Consider the following 18,552-nt stretch of genomic DNA (forward strand, 5'->3'; position numbering starts at 1 on the left):
TCTGGGAGTTTATCCATGGTGATTAACATTAATACTATTAAAACAGAAAGTGCCTGTGAGCTTGTGTTCCCAGGGGATCGGGAAGGGTGAGCTGTGAGGACCGACTCTTCTGCCACCAATTTCCTGGGAGAGAGAATAGAAAAGAATAAGGAAACGACTGTATTTAGAAACAACAAAATGCCGGACTCCGCACCGTGTATTTTCTATATCTTATCTCTTTTAGCCCTGAACAACTACCTATGAGGATGGTCCCCATTGTGCGGTGGGGAAGCCGAGTCCTTTACCCAGCTTGCTTAAGCTAGGACGCGATTTAACAGCAGAGAACTTATGGAAATGTCCTCCTGTTCATTTCAGTCCCCATGTACCTGGCAAAGCACTTGCAGTTTACCCAATAGGCAGCCACCCATTTTCTAATACAAGTTAATAAATGAATGAATGAATGAATGATGGATGGAGTGAGTCAGATAAGGTGTATGAGTTTCATATCCAGCTGTAACAAGTGACCACAAACTTGGTGGCTTAAAACAACACAAATGTATTATCTTACAGTTCTGGACATCGAAGTCCAACATGGGCCTCGCTAGGAAAACTCAAGATGTCAACTGTAGGGGAGAATCCATTTCGTTGCCTTATCCATCCTCTTGAAGCTGCCTACATTCCGAGGCTCGTGACCCCTTCCTCCACCTTCAAAGCTGATGATTCCATCACTCCTACCTCCCTACCCCCGCTTCCTTCATCGAATCTCCCTCTGATTCCCATTCCTCTTCTACCTCCCTCTTCCACTTTTAAAGACCTTGTTATCAATCTCTGGTGTAAGGTGGGTTGATTAGCAGCCTTAGTTCCCATCTGCAACCTTATTTCTCCTTTACCATGTCACCTAACAGATTCACAGCCTCTGGGGATTAGGACATGAACATCTTTGCCGGGGGCATTATTTTGTCTACCACAAAAAGCTTCATTAAAGGTGTGAAATCTATTTTGTCTGTCCCAGTAGAGAAGTAATTCTTTTCTGAGACTGTGGAACATGGTTGGTTTGGTTCCTTGGATATTTAACCATGCACACACCACCTGAAGGCATCTTTTTGCTTTTTCCTTGCTTTGTAACCTGCAAACACTCTCCGCACATGCCATGTTCAGTAAGTACCTGTAGAGGAAATGAAAGAATGAAATGAACGAGCTGTTGTTTAAAACTATATTAATTTGGTCTAAAGGACACGGGAGACATTTTGATCTAAGGTGGTAAAATTTGAGCATTAAAAAGAATAATGGCTGTAGTCGATTGAAACCCACCAAATATGTACAATTTCATAGTGATTCTACACAGAGGCATGGGGTCTTCCTAGATTCATCTCAACATTTGCACTCTTCAGACTCCCATAGGCCACGCTTGACCCCTTCTGTGTAGCTCGAGGGCAGGAACACAGAGTACGTGTCCACTGTGAGGGCAGCATTAGACAGTCTTCTGTGGGTGCCCTTGCCTCAGGTCACACTGCAACCGATAGCTGTCCAGGAGGTATTTTCTCCCCAAGTCACACAGCTCTAGTGCAAGGAGATTCAGTCTACATCAGGCAGCTATGGGAGCATTCCTGGCTTAAATGCTTCATACCCCAGAGTTGCCAGCATCTTTTGTAATAACTCGCGGGCACGGCTTCCAGCATTTCCACAAGGGACCTGCCCAGGTCCAAGAATGACCTCACTCGGGAAAGTTCAAAGCACAGTGTCTGCTTCCCTGTTAGGGATTTATGGTTCATTTACAGGTCCTCCCATCCAGATGTAATTTACCAATCAGGTTTCATTTTTTGTGACATTTGATGTTCTTGTCCTTCTGAAGTTTTCAGGTAAAAGCCAAAGCTCAGATTCTCAGGAAGTTGGAAAAAGTTTTATTAACCTTTTGCTCTCATACCTAAACAAGCAAATAAACCAATGAACAAACAGACCCCAACTCATTTGTCACCATGGGAGGTTGCTATGATACCAGCTCTTTAACTAGCAAAGAGTCAAACATCTATCATAATTATAAGCTTTATGTCAGAGTAACTGCATTATTGAGGAAAGAAAGTTCTTTGTGAAGAATTCCAGCTTAAAAAAATACAGAAGAAATGATAGAATTAGAAAGTGTGATTTTTCAACCCCTAGTGATATCATGGATCTAGGTAACAATTACAATGTATACTAAAACCATTAGGTGAAAGGTAGATAGGGAGTTTCATAATATAGGGATCATGCTCGCACCACTTGAACTTGTGATCCATCTTAGTATTTACCCGTTGTATGATCCTACAGGAAGCACACGGTACTACTTATGGTACATTTTAAAAAAACAAATTTAATCTGACTCTAATCAAGACCTTAGATCTAACTAGTAGTTTGTGGAAATACAAGGGATAGAGGAACAATGACATCCTTTGGAAGCAATCAGCCAAGTCCAGAATGTGGGACATTCTGCAGGATGAATGACCAGGTTTCCCCAACAAATCATGGAAGGGAAAATGGAAGGGCAGAGGGCTTCTCTGGTGGCGCAGTGGTTGAGAGTCTGCCTGCCGATACAGGTGTTCGTGCCCCGGTCCGGGAAGATCCCACATGCCACGGAGCGGCTGGGCCTGTGAGCCATGGCCGCTGAGCCTGCGCGTCCGGAGCCTGTGCTCCGCAACGGGAGAGGCCACAACAGTGAGAAGCCCGCGTACCGCAAAAAAAAAAAAAAAAAAGGAAGGGCAGAATGATATAGAATAAAGTGGACTTAGTCAACATTGTGGGATTTTGTTTGGTTCTTGAATTAAACTTTCAACTGTAAAAATTATTTTGGGACACTTGAGGTAGTCTGAATAATAACTGATATTAATTATTGGAATTATTGTTTAACACTTTAAATATGATATGGTTAAATGGTATTGAATATGATAATGACATCAAGGTTAGGCAAAACTGATATACATAAACACATATATACACATATATAGACATACATATGCACGTGTGTGTGTGTGTGTGTGTATATATATATATATATATATATATATATATATATACAGTTGACAGTTAACGATGCATACTGAGGAAATTAAAGGTAAAATGAAAAATCTGGGGTTTGCTTTAAAATGCTAAGCAAACTTTTTTTTTTTTTTGCGGTACACGGACCTCTCACTGTTGTGGCCTCTCCCGTTGCGGAGCACAGGCTCCGGACGCGCAGGCTCAGCGGCCATGGCTGACGGGCCCAGCCGCTCCGTGGCATGTGGGATCTTCCCGGACCGGGGCGCGAAACCGTGTCCCCTGCATCGGCAGGCGGACTCTCAACCACTGCGCCACCAGGGAAGCCCAGCTAAGCAAACTTTGAAGGGAGTAACTAAAACAAGATTGGCAAATATTGACAGTTTTCCAAGTTGAGTAATGATTACATTGGGAGTCTGATTATTCTACCTACTTTAAGTGCCTGAAAATTTCCATAATAAAGTTTTCTTATTTTTCTTTTCATAAGTTTTTAATTTTTTAATTTATTTTATTTATTTATTTTTGGCTGCATTGGGTCTTTGTTGCTGTGCATGGGCTTTCTCTAGTTGTGGTGAGCAGGGGCTACTCTTTGTTGCGGTGCGCGGGCTTCTCATTGCAGTGGCTTCTCTTGTTGCAGAGCATGGGCTCTAGGTGCACGGGCTTCAGTAGTTGTGGCACACGGGCTCAGTAGTTGTGGCTTGCGTGCTCTAGAGCGCAGGCTAAGTAGTTGTGGCCTATGGGCTTAGTTGCTCCGCGGCAGGTGGGATCTTTCTGGACCAGGGCTTGAACCCATGTCCCCTGCATTGGCAGGTGGATTCTTAATCACTGTGCCACCGGGGAAGCCCCATAATAAAGTCTTCTTAAAACCCTTATATTTTTACAGTCAGATGCCATTTTCTCCTATCAAATTATTAAATATATTTAAACATTTTACAGGGAGGGGTGAAATAAGGATCCTACTGCATTGCTGGGGAACTTCTGGAAAGCAGTTTGGCAGGATGCCCTAAGAGGCTTAAAATATTGCTAGCATTTGACCCAGTGATTCCCTTTGTAGAAATCATACTGAAAAAATCATTGTGAATATCAAAAACTCTTTACAAAGATGTTCACTTCAGGTTATCTTAGACTTTGAATTTTGCAAGTAACCCAAATGTGCACCACTAGAAGAATGGTTAATTGAATCATGGTACACCACATCATGAAGTATTTTGCAACCATCATAGGAAACTTTTACAGTTTTTAAATACAACTGGAAGATGCCTGTTACAACATTAATTGAAAACAGGACAAAACTATACTTGCATCTATGTAAACAATATACATCCATGGGGAAAATATGTGTAGACAAAAAAAAAACTGGAAGCAAATACAGCAAAATACCTCCATTGGTTCTGACTGGGTGATAGACCTACAGTGAATGAAGTCTTTTTCTGTGTTTATTTTCCAGATTTTTCTATCATAGACATAGTCTTGTCCTGTGCATCTTGTAATAGTTTTATAAAGGTATAACCAACAAACCATAAAATTCACCCACATTAAGAGTACAGTCTGATATATATGTGTAAATATATATAGCTGTACAACCACCATTACAGCATTACAATCAAGTTTTAGAACCTGTGACTCTGTGAAGTATCTCACAAATATTTCTTGAGTAGATTTCATTTTTAGAGCAGTTTTAGATTTACAGAACAATTGAGAAAATAGTACAGAGAGTTCCTACATACCCTGTACATACTTTCCCCTGTTATTAAAATCTTCTATTACTATGGTACATTTGTTAAAATTAATGACCCAATACTGATACATTATTATTAACTAAAGTCCATACTCATTCAGATTTCCCTAGTTTTTACTTAATGTCCTTTTTCTGTTCCAGGATTCCATCCAGGGTATTACATTACATTTACTTGACATATCTATAAATTAATTTTTAATTGGAAAAAAGTAAAATGAACCTAATTTTTCAAATCCTCCAAATATTTAACCATTTTTCTCCTGGTCTTCTTGTTTTTGTTGACTTGTTGCCTGTTGACAAAGACCATGTCTTATATTAATTATATTCCTTGTAGTTTCCAACATGGTACCCTGCAAATTTACTAAATAATATTCTGCTAATTTAGTCACTGTCCTTCAATAACTGGATGGAGCAGAAGAGAGGGAGAAAAGGAAGAGAAGAAAGGAAAAGAAAGACCTTACTTTACAAATAAGTTAAAACCTCAGAGCTCTGAGGGACCTTTGGTTTCTGCTGTGATTTTATGTAATGGAATTCTTTTGACCTTTGTGTTTCCCAGGCTGGAAATTGCAACCCTGAATCGGGCAGACTCAGATCTGGAAGCTTGTCGAACCCAAATCAGCAAAGACATCATTGCTTTTCTACTGAAAAATCTGACCAGCAGTGGCCATCTCTCCCCTCAGGTAGAGAGGAGGATGGGTGCTGTTTTCAAAAAGCAGTTTCTGTTGCTGGAGAAAGAAATTCAAGACGAGTATGATCGGAAGATGGTGGCCTTGACAGCTGAGTGTGACCTAGAAACAAGAAAGAAGACAGAAAGCCAGTACCAGAGGGAGATGGCAGCAATGGAGGAAGCAGAAGAGGTGCTGAAACGTGTTAGTGAGAGGGTAAGGCAACTTTGAAAGGAAGGCTTTCATTTGCCTCCCTCCTTCATCATTTATCCATCCATCCATCCATACATACATCTACCTGCCCATTCATCCATCCATTCTCCCCACCTACCACCCTTCCATCTATCTGTCCATGTACTCATCCATCCATCCATTTATTCACTCACCACCCATCCATGCATCCATTCATCCAAACTCCAACCCATCCATCCATCCGCCTACCACCCTTCTATCCACCTGCCCATCTACACTTCCATCCATCCATCCAGAATTCATTTAGAAAGCATTTACTGATCACTACTGTCTAGGCAGTGAAGGTACAGAGAGCACTGAGACATGGTTCTTGCATTTGAGAAGTTCACAGTCTAATGAAGGATTCTCGCATATAACACATGTGAATTCGTTCAGCCATGTTGTAATAGAGGTACGTTCACAGTGCTGTGGGGTGTCATGGGACAGGTAGAATGGCTTCATTCACAGAAAAGCATGTCCACAAGAGCACAGCTCAGGGGGGTTGTGATGTCAGTGTGATGTCAGTGTGTCCGTCTGGACTGCACCGCACTAAGTTCTCTCCAGCACGGGCTCTGGAGCCAGAGAAACCTGGACTCATATTCTAGTACACTCCAGCTCAGCTCCGGAAGGCCTTAACTAGCCTCTCTAAGTCTGTGAGTCAAGGCCGAGGGCGCCCCCCTCTCAGAGCGGCTGGCAGAAGTAATGCAGGAAAGGAGCCCCGGGTGTGGGCTGCAGTAGGCTCTCGTGCACAGTGCCCAGTTCTGGGAGTTCTGACCTCTCGGCCTTCCCAGGGCTGGTCTCTGGTGATCGGAGATCAGCTCTCATTTTCCTAAGAGAGTGTCAGTTTCCATCTTGAAAGGAATCACGCCAGAGTTTTTTCCCAGGCGCACCAAATCCAGTCTGATTTCTACCTTCCTCCATGGAAGAGATGGCTGGTTCCCTCTGGTGACTTGAGCCCACATAACCTGTTCTGAAAATTTATCATCCTAGGGAGGTCTAACATCTTAGGAACGAGCTTCTGAACTCCTAACCTCCATTCTGCAGACTGGCAGCCGTGCACAGAAATCCTCTGGGAGAGAGTAGAGAGCTCTCAGGGTGACAGCGCCTGGCTCTCAGATGGTCGGTCACCTGTGGCCAGACTACGGGCTGGGCACTAAAGCAGAGAGGTGCGATTCACGCTGTCTCACCCCCAGCCACTCCCCTGCAGCTGGGGTCCCCTCGCCTCAACACACATCTCATTTTAGGGTGTGGCTTATTTTCGGTTTGGCTCCTGTATGGATTTCCTGTAGCTGCTGTAACAAATGACCACAGACTTCGTGGCTTAAAACAATAGAAATTTATTCTCTCACAGTTCTGGAGGCCAGAAGTCCAAAATCAAGGTGTCAGCCAGGCATGGCCCTTCTGAAATCTCTTGGGGAGAATCCTTCCTTGCCTCTGCCAGCTTCTGGTGGCTCCAAGCATTCCTTAGCTTGTGGCTGCATCCCTCCAATCTTTTTTTTTTTTTTTTTTCCGTACGCGGGCTTCTCACTGTTGTGGCCTCTCCCGTTGCGGAGCACAGGCTCCGGACGCACAGGCTCAGCGGCCATGGCTCACGGGCCCAGCCGCTCTGCGGCATGTGGGATCTTCCCGGACCGGGGCACGAACCCGCGTCCCCTGCATCGGCAGGCGGACTCTCAACCACTGCGCCACCAGGGAAGCCCCATCTCTCCAATCTTGACCTTGGTCTTCACATGGCCCATGACCCTGTCACCTCCACTTCTGTCTCTTTTAAGGACACTCATCTTTTGATTTAGGACCTAGCTAAATGATCCTGTATTATTATCTGCAAAGACCCTTATTCCGAATAAGGTCATGTTCATAGGTTCTGGGATTACGATGTGGATGTATCTTTTTGGAGAGGGGCCAACGTTCAGCCCACCACTGTTCCCCTGGCTGGCCCCACTCTCTGATCTCCATCCATGATTGCACAGGTCAGCACTGTGCTTCCTTGAGTTCAGCACTTTAAAAGAATGTGTTAAATACACTGTTCACTGTTTCAGCCCCAAACAGTCTCATTCTCTCTCTCTCTCTTATTTCCTCAATTTGTTATATTTTTTTTTTTCTGATAAAAATAATACGCATTCAATGAGGGAGGCTTGGAAAGTACTCAGAAGCAGAGGTCGGCAAACTGGGACCCATGAGTCCAATCCTGCCCAGCCTGTTTTTTCTGGCCCTTGAGTTGAGAATGGTTTTTACATTTTTAAAGGATTGTAAAAAGTAAAAACAAAAAAAGAATATGTGACAGAACCCTGATGTGTCCTGCAAAGCCTAAAATATTTATCTGGCCTTTACTGAAAGTCTGCCAACTCCAGCTCCAAAGCATAAAAGGAAAAACCCAGAAAAAAATTGAAACACATTCCACCAGTCGACAGTAGACAAACATTCGTTCAGCCTGTTTGTTGAGTTCCTGCTGTGTGTCTGAGCCTGGAGACACCACTATGCTAAGGGGACCCCACTCCTGTCCTCGGCTTTCAGCATAAACCTTTTGCTTTATTTTTACATATATTTTTTTTTTACAGAGTAAAGTTTATGCGGTTCATTGAACCTTCTATCATGGTTGTTTCCACTTACCATCACAGATGTCATTAAACGCTCTCACACTTAGCATTTACTGAAGGCCAGGAATTTTTCAGAGCACATCACCTGGACCTTCTCTTCAAATATTCACACCCACTCAGTGAAGTGGGAATTGATAGGCTCCCACATTCACAGGTGAGGAAACAGATGGGAGAAGGTCACCTGCCTGAGGACACGTGGGTGGACCAAGACACACACCCAGGCAGCTCGCCCCGACCATCAAGCCTCACGGCCACCCTCACGCAACAGTGCATCGTAATCCTGGTGGCCTTCTGCCTTTGCGATGCTTTTGTTGCAAAGACTGCCCGCGGCAGCGCAGTTTTAAGTGTTTGCTCATTATTTACACTGGTTGTTGGGGGCATGGAGAAGGGGTGACACACAGTGTTCTCCTGCTCGCTCTGTGCCGGGCTCAGGGTGGGTGGCACCATCTCTATGGATCCCCCAGGCCACCCTGTCCAGAGAGAAGTCTCCTTATTTGAGCAAATCCACTTCCAAAAATAGCCTAAAGCTGCAAAAGTTAACAGAGCTATTTCCCTTCCAGTCTGTGCAAGTCATTCCATCTTAGAATGACTTCGTCATCTATTCATTTATTGTAGTCATCTTTAAATAAAATGCATGAAAATATTTTGGCCGTATTATTCCTCCAAGAATTAGTTTTTTGTTTTGTTTTTTTAAAAAAAAGCTAAATGAGGAGTATCAGTTTTTTTGAGTAAAGTTTAGGAATTCCAGTAATTAGTATAGCAGTGAAATCTGTTCACGTTTAAACATCTGTATGATCCCGTACAGTCTGTAAAGTGTTTCTGCATGGAGAAGCTCTTAAGGGTAGTGGCAAATATAGACTCTGAAGGCAGGTGGCTTAGGTTTAGATCTCACTTTGTTCCTCCAGAAGGTGCACTGTTCAGGCTCCTTGGGTCTCGGTTTCCCCATCCTTAAACTGACGATAATGATGCCTGTCATATAGGACTGTCAATACTTGTTTAGTACTTAGACCGATGCTTGGCAGTGTCAGCCCTGTTCTATCCAGTCTCATTATTTAGTGTAATCTTTAAAGAAGCCCACGACATAAAACAGTCAGGATGTGAAATCTTTCCAGTTCAAGTTGGAGAAACAGAAGCCCAGAGGGGAAGTGTCTTGCCCAGCTTCCTGCAAGCAGCCACTGGCCATTCAGCGTGTGTACTTTATAGGGGGACCTCTTCCAGATCCACGTGCTTCCCACCTACTTGGAGAAGAGGCAGCAGCAGCGCATCCTGCCCTGAGCTGCCGGAGGCTTCCTAACTCCTTTGAGTGTGTCTTAAAGGAAAAGATGCCTTAAGGGCAAGAACTCTTACACTGGAACCATCTCTGGGGGTTTTATTTCTATAAAACATTTTCACGATTTGCCCAGCTTGCTAACTTGAGTAGAGGGAGTGTCATTTAGTACAGTCATAATTTCCTGACACGATTTCACATTTTTGATGGCCTAGAGTCAGCGCGAAGAGCAGTTGTCAGAACAGCCTGGCACAGGCCTGCGATTCTCGAGCCAGGATTGAAGTTCCCTATCCTGACCCAGGCCTCCCAATCTCTCCATGCAAGTTGCTTTTTTAGGCATTTTAAGCTGAAGGATAAACATGCCTCATTTCTCTGAGAAGTCTATTTTAGTGGAAAGTTCAATAGGGAGCTGGGGCTGAGTGACCATTATTTTAACGTACCTTTCAAAATGCACATTTGTTGCCAATATTTAAAATATAAAATTGTGGATAGGAAATCCAGACTTTCAGCTTCTCTTAAAAAAATGGAAAGATATGGCCACACCAGGTGCATAGCCCTACAGAGCCCCCTTTGGTGGGCTGAGCAGTGGCTGACCCCGTAAGCAGGGCTCGCTCTCTCTACTTTACCCCAGTCCCCAATGCCCCCTAGTACAGTAATTCCCAGGCTACCTCACATGACCTCCCCTGCTTGGCAGGCCTCCGTGGTGTCCCCTGCTTTAGGGTTTAGTCTTCTCATCTGTGCCACAGAAGGATTGAACTAGAGCAGGGGATGAACACGTTTCTGTGGGTCTCTGGACCCCCTTAGGAGGGCAGTATACATGGAAATGGGGGGACTCCCATCAAAAGTTATTTTAAGGAGCATTTCACTATGACACAAACACATCATTTCCTCATGCCTTATTCTTCAGAAATACTATTCTAAGCAAGGACAGATTACGTTTTAGGATTTGCAGGCACACACTCAAGCACGTGTGTACGCTTGTGTGTGTGTGTGTGTGTGCGTGCACGTGTGCTGTGTGCTTGCTTTTTGTCCTGGCTGTGAGGAGTTAAATGGATTTCACCCCTGTTTCATTCCTATTAATTAAAATAAATGGAGGTTTGGAGCTTGTCGAATTCCATACTGTCAAAATAGAAGGTCACTTTCATGGATGAATGGACCTACCTGGGCACCTGCTACTCCCCTGGTAGCAGAGCATCCCTGTGATGCCCAGAGCCAGGGGCCCAACACCCTCATTGTGGGTGACTTGCATTCTGTAATTTAGATCAAGTCAGCTGTGAATAACTACTTCTCTCCAGAAGAGAAGACCCCTTCAGCTTTGCCACATAATAATCTGACCATTGGAGTGACAGTCCCATCATATTCAAAGTTTATGTCCACACTCAGAGGGAGGGGATTTCTGTGACGTCTTACACCGGGGGGCCAGGAATCTTGGGGGCTTCTTAGAATTCCGCCTCTGCACGTGGAATGACTAAGACACCCTCCTGCAGCATGAGTCTTTTGAGGTAATGGGAGTGCAGAGGCATCAGGGACTTAGTGAAGGCGTGTCTCCCCGCTGCTGCCCTCCCTCTGGACCACATAAAGTGGAGGCACCCCAGGATCCACTTCCTACTTCCCCTTTGCCTCCCTTTTAACGCAAATGTTATCAGCTTGGGCCTGATTACTCGTATCTTTCTCTTCATCGAAGTTAAGGATGAAAGATGATGGAAATAAGCTTGAGAGCCTAACAGAACAGTCCATTGATGTTTCCATTTTGCGGGCTATTTTCAGGCAGTTTGATTTGAAAATTTCCACTCTTGTGAATTTTTTTCTTTGAGATGGTTCTGGAAAACGTTAAGATAACAGGGAGGACAGGTTACAACAGCATTTCCCAGAGTTTAGCAGCTTCCTCATGGCAAATTTGGGATTCAGTGTGTGTGTATGCCTGTGTGTATACATGTGTGTGTTCCATGTGGGTGTGCACATGCGTGCGCTGTATTTGTGTTGCTGTGTGTGCCTGTATCTTTGTGCATGTATGCGCATTGTTTGTTGCTGTGTGCATTTATATGCACTGTGCATGTGTATGTGTGCACATGTGTGTTGGTGCATGTCTGTGTGCTGAGCGTATGTGTATGTGCCTTGCACGTGCCTGCATGTGTGTGCGTGTATGTGCATTACTGCTGTGTGCATTGATATGCACTGTGTATGCTGATGGTACACGTATGTGTCCTCTGTGTGCATGTGTGTGCATGTGTGTGCCTGTATGTGCATTTATATGCACTGTGCACATGTGTGTTGGTGCGTGCATGTGTGCTGTGCGTGCATGCGTGTGTGTACATGTGCACGTATGTACACGTGTGTGCTGGCATGTTGCACACATGTGCCTTGCATGCCTGACCAGTGTGTCACCTCCCACGTGCCCCCCTCTCCTCCACAGTCCGCTATCGAATGCAGCAGCCTCCTGCGGACCCTCCATGGCCTAGAACAGGAGCACCTGAGGAGGTCCCTTGCTCTGCAGCAGGAGGAAGACTTTGCCAAGGCCCACAGGCAGCTGGCCATTTTCCAGAGGAATGAACTGCACGGTATCTTTTTTACCCAGATAAAAAGTGCTATTTTCAAAGGGGAACTGAAGCCAGAGGCAGCGAAAATGCTGCTGCAAGATTACTCTAAAATACAGGTAATGCCTCAAATGCGGCTCTCTCTGATGGAGGAGTCATTTTCCTGAACTGTTTCAGTAAATTTCTCCTCTTTCTGAGCTAAGTCCTGTCTCTTCCTTTGTGCTGGGTTCCAGTGAACTAACGCTGTCTTCCTTCGACCTCTTGATGCGGCGGCTGAGTTTCCAGTAAGCAGGGCAAACGGGGGCTTGAAGCACAGGCCTTAGACTCAGGCTCACGTGGACTTGCATTCCAGTTCCACTACCCATCAGCTCTGAGAATTTAAGCAAATTGCCTAACTTCTCTGAGACTCAGTTGCCTCACCTGTAAAATGGGGGTAATAGAGTCCCCACACTAAAAGGGGCATGATGGAAATTTCATGATCTAATTCATGGAAAGCCAGTGCTTGGCACAATATATGTTTAATATATATAGTGGTTAAAAATATAAATATATATGTGCATATATGTATGTGTGTGCATGTGTGTGTGGCGATGTATGCATAGGGTTTATGATCTCTGTCTCGATATTCTTGGGTGAATTTGTGGGTGTTTTTGCATGTAAGCTTGAGTGTGAGTGTCATTAACCCAGACTGAATAAATTCCTAGATGACTGTGAAAGTAGTTTATGAGACTGTCACTATTTTTATGAGGCCTGCCTGAGGCATTTTACCTGTGCCTGTACACACAGTGCATCACTGGTGTGCAGTAATGCACCAGATTTCTGGTCCTGGCACGGGCTTCGTGAGTGAGAGCTGCAACAGATCAGGGCTGTCCCAGGAGGAGACCAGGCGGCCCTCGTGAGCCTTTTGGAAAGAGAGGACCGCTGTCAGAAGGCACTCTTGGCATGAAGAGAGCCAGCCAGCCTCTCCGTTTTGCTCTTGGTTTTTCCCAGTAAAACTTTAGGAGAGTAAATAAAGTCCTGGGTAGGTATTCAGACCCCACAGCATCGCTTAGGGATTAACAGATTTTGCTGTCGTTTTGCCCGCTCCTCGTGGTAAGCTGTGGCTGACTCTCCATGTTGGAAAGAACACGTGTTATTGTTAATAATACTGGGGACAAAAAAGTAACAGCCCTGGTGACAGTCCCAAGGCACAGACAGATTAGTATTTGAGGATGCCGACTCTGAGCTTCCCGACGTCAAGGGCTCAGGTCAGCTGACTCACGTGATCCAGCTCCGCAGAGGATAGAAATGTCACCAGTGTTCCTGCTGTATTGATTCTGCTGCCAGGAGCTCTCAGAGAGAAGCTGGCATTTGGCCACATCCCACCGACCATTCTGCTTTTCACTGTCAGGAGAGTGCAAATCCATAGGTGTTGGACCTGGAGAGATTATAGCTTTTGTGTGGAAAGAAAAACATCATACGTTTCTTATTGAACAAAATGTTGAACTTTCGGGTAACCCACTGCATGGACAGTATTTCCCCAGATGGAAAAAAGACAGCAGAGCCAGTCAGTGGGATAGTACACTGAGGCTGATGTTTTAATTACCGTGGGTTTAATTACTGCTGGTCTAATTATTATGCTACTGGTTGAAGCTGGATTTGGGAGACAGCCTATTATGAAGTTAAAACACAGGCCCTGGAATTAGATGGCTGAGTTCAAATCCCTGCTCAGTCATTTACCAGCTGTGTGATATGGACTCAGTTTCCTCATCTGTGAAATGGGAATAATAGTATCCTGTCCCTAAATTAAGTTACAAAAGATGAGAAATGCTCTGGGCCCAATGCCAGACCCAGCAAAAACACCCAGTATATGCAAGGCTATTATTACTCTCTTGTGCTTGCTTGGGTTCTTATGCATTTTGTATGTTATAGGAACTTCGTGCTATTCTGTGACCAGGCTCATCTCGTGTCCTCCATGAGTGTGGGAGTCCTGGGGTCAGAGCCGGTGGCTAATTTATCCCAGAACTTCAGCACCTGTCCTGGTGCTGTGTTTGGGGAGCGCCACAGGTGTGACTGTGCGCGTGGGTGAAGGATGCCTGAGAGAAATTTATATTCCATTTCTAGGGAAGCAAAATTGTTTTGATAACTCTTTACCATCTGGGTCTCAAATGCACTTTTCAAAGCCCTCATTTCTTATTAGTATGTAATTTTCTTCTAAACCTTTGTTTGGGGCAGGGACATTTAAGGTGTTAATCCCAGGGCTTCTATTCCCGTGTATTTTCTTCAGAAAGGAAATGTAATATTTTAACTGACTAGAAAGAATTTTCTTTAAATTTTATTTAAGCATATTTTCTTGGTTTTTTTTGTTTTTTTTTAACAGGAGAATGTAGAAGAGTTAATGGACTTTTTCCAGGCTAGTAAGAGATACCATCTCAGTAAAAGATTTGGCCACAGGGAGTATCTGGTCCAGAACATACAGTCATCAGAGACCCGGGTGCAGGGCCTGCTTAGCACTGCTTCTGCTCAGCTGACCCTCCTTATCCAGAAACACGAGAGGTAAAACCCCCAAACCACCCAAAATGATGCAAACAAACAGCCTTGCCCCAACGTTCCTCATCAAAGACCATCTACTTCTGTTCATTCAGCGAATGCACTGGCTGCTCCTGACTTATTTCTTAAGAATTCTCTAGTTGGAAGAATCCTTTGCATTACAGAATTTTTAAAACATACCCAATAGTCGAGACAACCATACAGTGAGCTGACGTGTGCCCATCCTCAACTTCAGGAGGTACCAGCTTGTGGGCAATCTTGATGTAGCTACACATCCCTGCCCTGAGTTATTTTAAAGCAAATCCCCAACATTTCATCGAGAAATCAATGGTGGAGTCTTTCATGAACTGTGTGATGGGATAGCCCACTTCTCCTTGAGCTCTAGGACACCGTTGTCTCTTGCATTCACCTTTGTTTTTCTTTTTTTTGGGGGGGAGGGAGTTTGTTTTTATTTCTGTATTTTTTTAATTGAAGTATCATTGACTTAGTTTCAGGTGTACAGCACAGTGATTCAGTTATACATACATATATATATATCTATTCTTTATCAGATTCTTTTCCCTTATAAGTTATTACAAAATATTCAGTAGAGTTCCCTGTGCTATACAGTAGGTCCTTGTTGATTATCTATTTTATATATAGTAGTGTGTATCTGCTAATTCCAAACTCCTAATTTATCCCTCCCTGCCTTTCCCCTTTGGCAACCGTAAGTTTGTTTTCTACGTCTGTGAGTCTGTTTTGTGAATAAGTTCATTTGTATCATATTTTAGCTTCCACATATAAGTGACATCATATGGTATTTGTCTTTCTCTGTCTGACTTACTTCACTTAGTATGATAATCTCTAGGTCCATCCATGTTGCTGCAAACGGCATTATTTCATTTTTTATGGCTGAGTAATATCCCATTACATATATATATATATATATATATATATGCCACATCTTCTTCATTCGTTCATCTGTCAACGGACATTTAGGTTGCCTCCATGTCTTGGCCTTTGGAATGAAGTATAAACACACAGATGCTTATCTTGGACTCTGAGTAATTTTTCTTAGCAGCACTGGGGTACCATGCAGCCAGGTAAATGGTGCTGTTCACTGCAGCCTCTAGCCCTTAGACAGCGTTCCTTCTCAGCTAGTGTATGAGACGCATAATTGTCAACAATGAAATTTATTCTTTGTAGGTTACAAGCTTTAAAATGAGTAGGGCCATGATGATAAGGTTGGCTTTCTTAGGACAAGCCATGCTTTTATGAATTGGTCCTACTACCTGAGTAATTGTACTAGGACTTGGCAGCTCTCTTGCCCTCTTTATTTATTTTTTATTTTTATTTTTTGCGGTACGCAGGCCTCTCACTGCTGTGGCCTCTCCCATTGCGGAGCACAGGCTCCGGACACACAGGCTCAGCGGCCATGGCTCACGGGCCCAGCCACTCCGCGGCATGTGGGACCCTCCCGGACCGGGGCACGAACCCGTTTCCCCTGCATCGGCAGGCGGACTCTCAACCACTGCGCCACCAGGGAAGCCCTCTCTTGTCCTCTTTAATGAGGATTCAGTAAGGTGCAAGTTATGTGAACACTTCCCACCCAAAGATGCTAATGAATTTGTCACTGCAGTTAACTTGACATTCCTGATTCATTTTCACTCGAGTGAAAGAAACAGCTCCTTGCCTTGAAGCTCCTTGCCTTGAAGCACCCAACAGCTGGGTATACCGTAGGGAGCAGTTACCAGGGAAGTGTTCTGTACCTCTGATTTTTAAATCCTATTTTAATAGGTTGGCACAGACTTACATTTCTGAAATGCATATCTACCATTCACTCAGTCACCTATTCATTCCTTCAGGAAGCTTCCATGGTGAATCTACTGTATGCCAAGCAGGGGGCCCAGCCCAAGGATGCAGAAAGACTGGGAATGGTAGTGGTGATCGTGGTAGCAACAGAAAAACAGAACCAGTAAGATATGTATGAGGAATTGTGTCGTGTGACTGTGGAGGCTGAGAAGACCCAAAATCTGCCCTCTGCAGGCTGGAGGCCCGGAAAAGCCAGTGGTGTAATTCAGTCCAGAGGCCTGAGAACCAGGGGAATCCCAGCCCTAGAGCAGGAGAAGATGAGATGAAATGTCCCAGCTCAACAGTGAGGCAGGAAAAAAAAAGTGAATTCCTTACTCCTCCACCTTTTATTCTGTTCAGGCCCTCAGTGGACTGGGTGCCCACCCACATTGGGGAGGGTCATCTGCTTTACTGAGCCCACCCATTCAAATGTTAGTCTCACCTGGAAACCCCTGCACAGACACACTCAGAAGTGATCTTTAATCTGGGCACCCTGGCCAGTCAAGTTGATAAACAGAATTAACCCTCACAGCGAGTTTTCCCTGCATTTTACCTCTTGGACTTTACTTGTGCCATTCCTGTCACTAGGACTTCCCAATCTACCATCTCCTCTTGGAAGATTCTCTCTGTTCCACAGTGGTCCCCATGAATGTTGCTGTCTCCAAGAACTCTTGCCCAATTGCAATTTCACTCGGGATGCGAGCTTTCTCTGCACATCTCTGAAAAAGCTGACCTTACCCTTCCTGCATTTTTGTAACGTCTTAGCTGCCTGTTCTCCTGCTCCTTCTGCTGGTAGAGATTTCTCTGATTCAAACTGAACTAATATGGAGATAAACGTTCAGCCACAGCACAGCCAAGCTGCAGGTGAGTTTGGAGAGTGTGTTAACTAACTCTGCCTCTTTTTCATCTAGAGCAGGCTACTTGGATGAAGATCAGATGCGGGTGCTCTTGGAGCGGGCTCAGACAGAAGTCTTTTCTATAAAACAGAAGTTGGACAATGACTTAAAGCAGGAAAAGAAAAAACTCCACCAAAAATTAATAATTAAGAGAAGACGAGAGATGCTGCAAAAGGTATATAAGGAATTATCCTCTTGATTCTTTACATAATCATTGTGAACACCCACCAAGTGCCGGGTTCCATGCCAGGCACTGCCATCAGAGGGCTAGGATCCAAAGGGCAACTGGGCAGGCATCCTGATGTGCCATCTACAGTTGATTGGTAGTGACTGTTTGGAATGCTGTGTCAAGATTTCTACAGGTCCTAGCAAAGCTGAGGGTTGCAGTAAGTTAGTAATGTCTGCCAGGGCAAGAGAATAGGAGCGCTGGTTCCAGTGAATAATGACTGATGGGTGCTACAACATTTATGGAGTGTTTAATTGGTACTGTGCTAAGTGTATTATGTATTTTATTTAATCCTTACATTAACCCTATGAGGTAGATGCTACTGTTTTCTGTTTTTTTTTTCTTTTTGTGGTACGCGGGCCTCTCACTGTTGTGGCCTCTTCCGTTGCGGAGCACAGGCTCCGGACCTCAGCGGCCATGGCTCACGGGCCTAGCCGCTCCGTGGCATGTGGGATCTTCCCGGACCGGGGCAAGAACCTGCATCGGCAGGCGGACTCTCAACCACTGCACCAGCAGGGAAGCCCTGTTTTCTCTTTTTTTAATGAAGACCTTGAGGCTGAGAGGGCTTAAGTGTTGTGGTCTATTTGGGCTGCTATAACAAAGTACCAGACTGGGTGGCTTATAAAGAACCGCAATTTATATCTCACAGTTCTGGAGGCTGGAAGTCCAAGATCAGGGTGCCAGCAAGGTCAGATTCTGGTGAAGGCCCTCTTCTGGTTGCAGACAGCTGACTTCTTGCTGGTAGAAGAAGTCAGAAGGGTGGAAAGGTGGAGGGAGCTTGGTGGGTGAGTGTGGGGCCTCTTTTATAAGGGCACTAATCCCATTCAGGGGGCTCCACCCTCATGACCTAAGCACCTCCCCAAGGCCCCCTCTCTTAACACCACCATGTCCCATGTTAGGTTTCAACATAGGATGTTGGGGGAAGACAAGCATTCAGATCACAGTATTAAGTAATGAGGTCAAGGTCACATGTTTAGTGAGTGGCAGATGTGGAACTGAGCCCAGGCCTGTCTGACTTAGAGCCTCAGCCTTGTCCTTGACACTGACCCACTCA

The 18,552-nt window shown here is 44.7% G+C and overlaps 1 protein-coding gene across 3 annotated transcripts in view; it reads left to right on the forward strand.

Moving 5' to 3' along the window:
* EVC2 (EvC ciliary complex subunit 2) overlaps nucleotides 1-18,552 on the forward strand; it is a 145,843-nt gene that overhangs the window by 72,022 nt on the left and 55,269 nt on the right. For all 3 annotated transcript variants that reach the window (XM_032632678.1, XM_032632680.1, XM_032632679.1), the window contains 4 exons: nucleotides 5,280-5,604; nucleotides 11,897-12,136; nucleotides 14,377-14,552; nucleotides 17,288-17,447. In XM_032632678.1, coding sequence (XP_032488569.1) covers nucleotides 5,280-5,604; nucleotides 11,897-12,136; nucleotides 14,377-14,552; nucleotides 17,288-17,447 — 901 coding nt within the window. The remainder of the gene's footprint in view (nucleotides 1-5,279; nucleotides 5,605-11,896; nucleotides 12,137-14,376; nucleotides 14,553-17,287; nucleotides 17,448-18,552) is intronic.

The sequence above is a fragment of the Phocoena sinus genome, chromosome 5 (assembly GCF_008692025.1).
Source record: "Phocoena sinus isolate mPhoSin1 chromosome 5, mPhoSin1.pri, whole genome shotgun sequence".
Lineage (NCBI taxonomy): Eukaryota > Metazoa > Chordata > Mammalia > Artiodactyla > Phocoenidae > Phocoena > Phocoena sinus.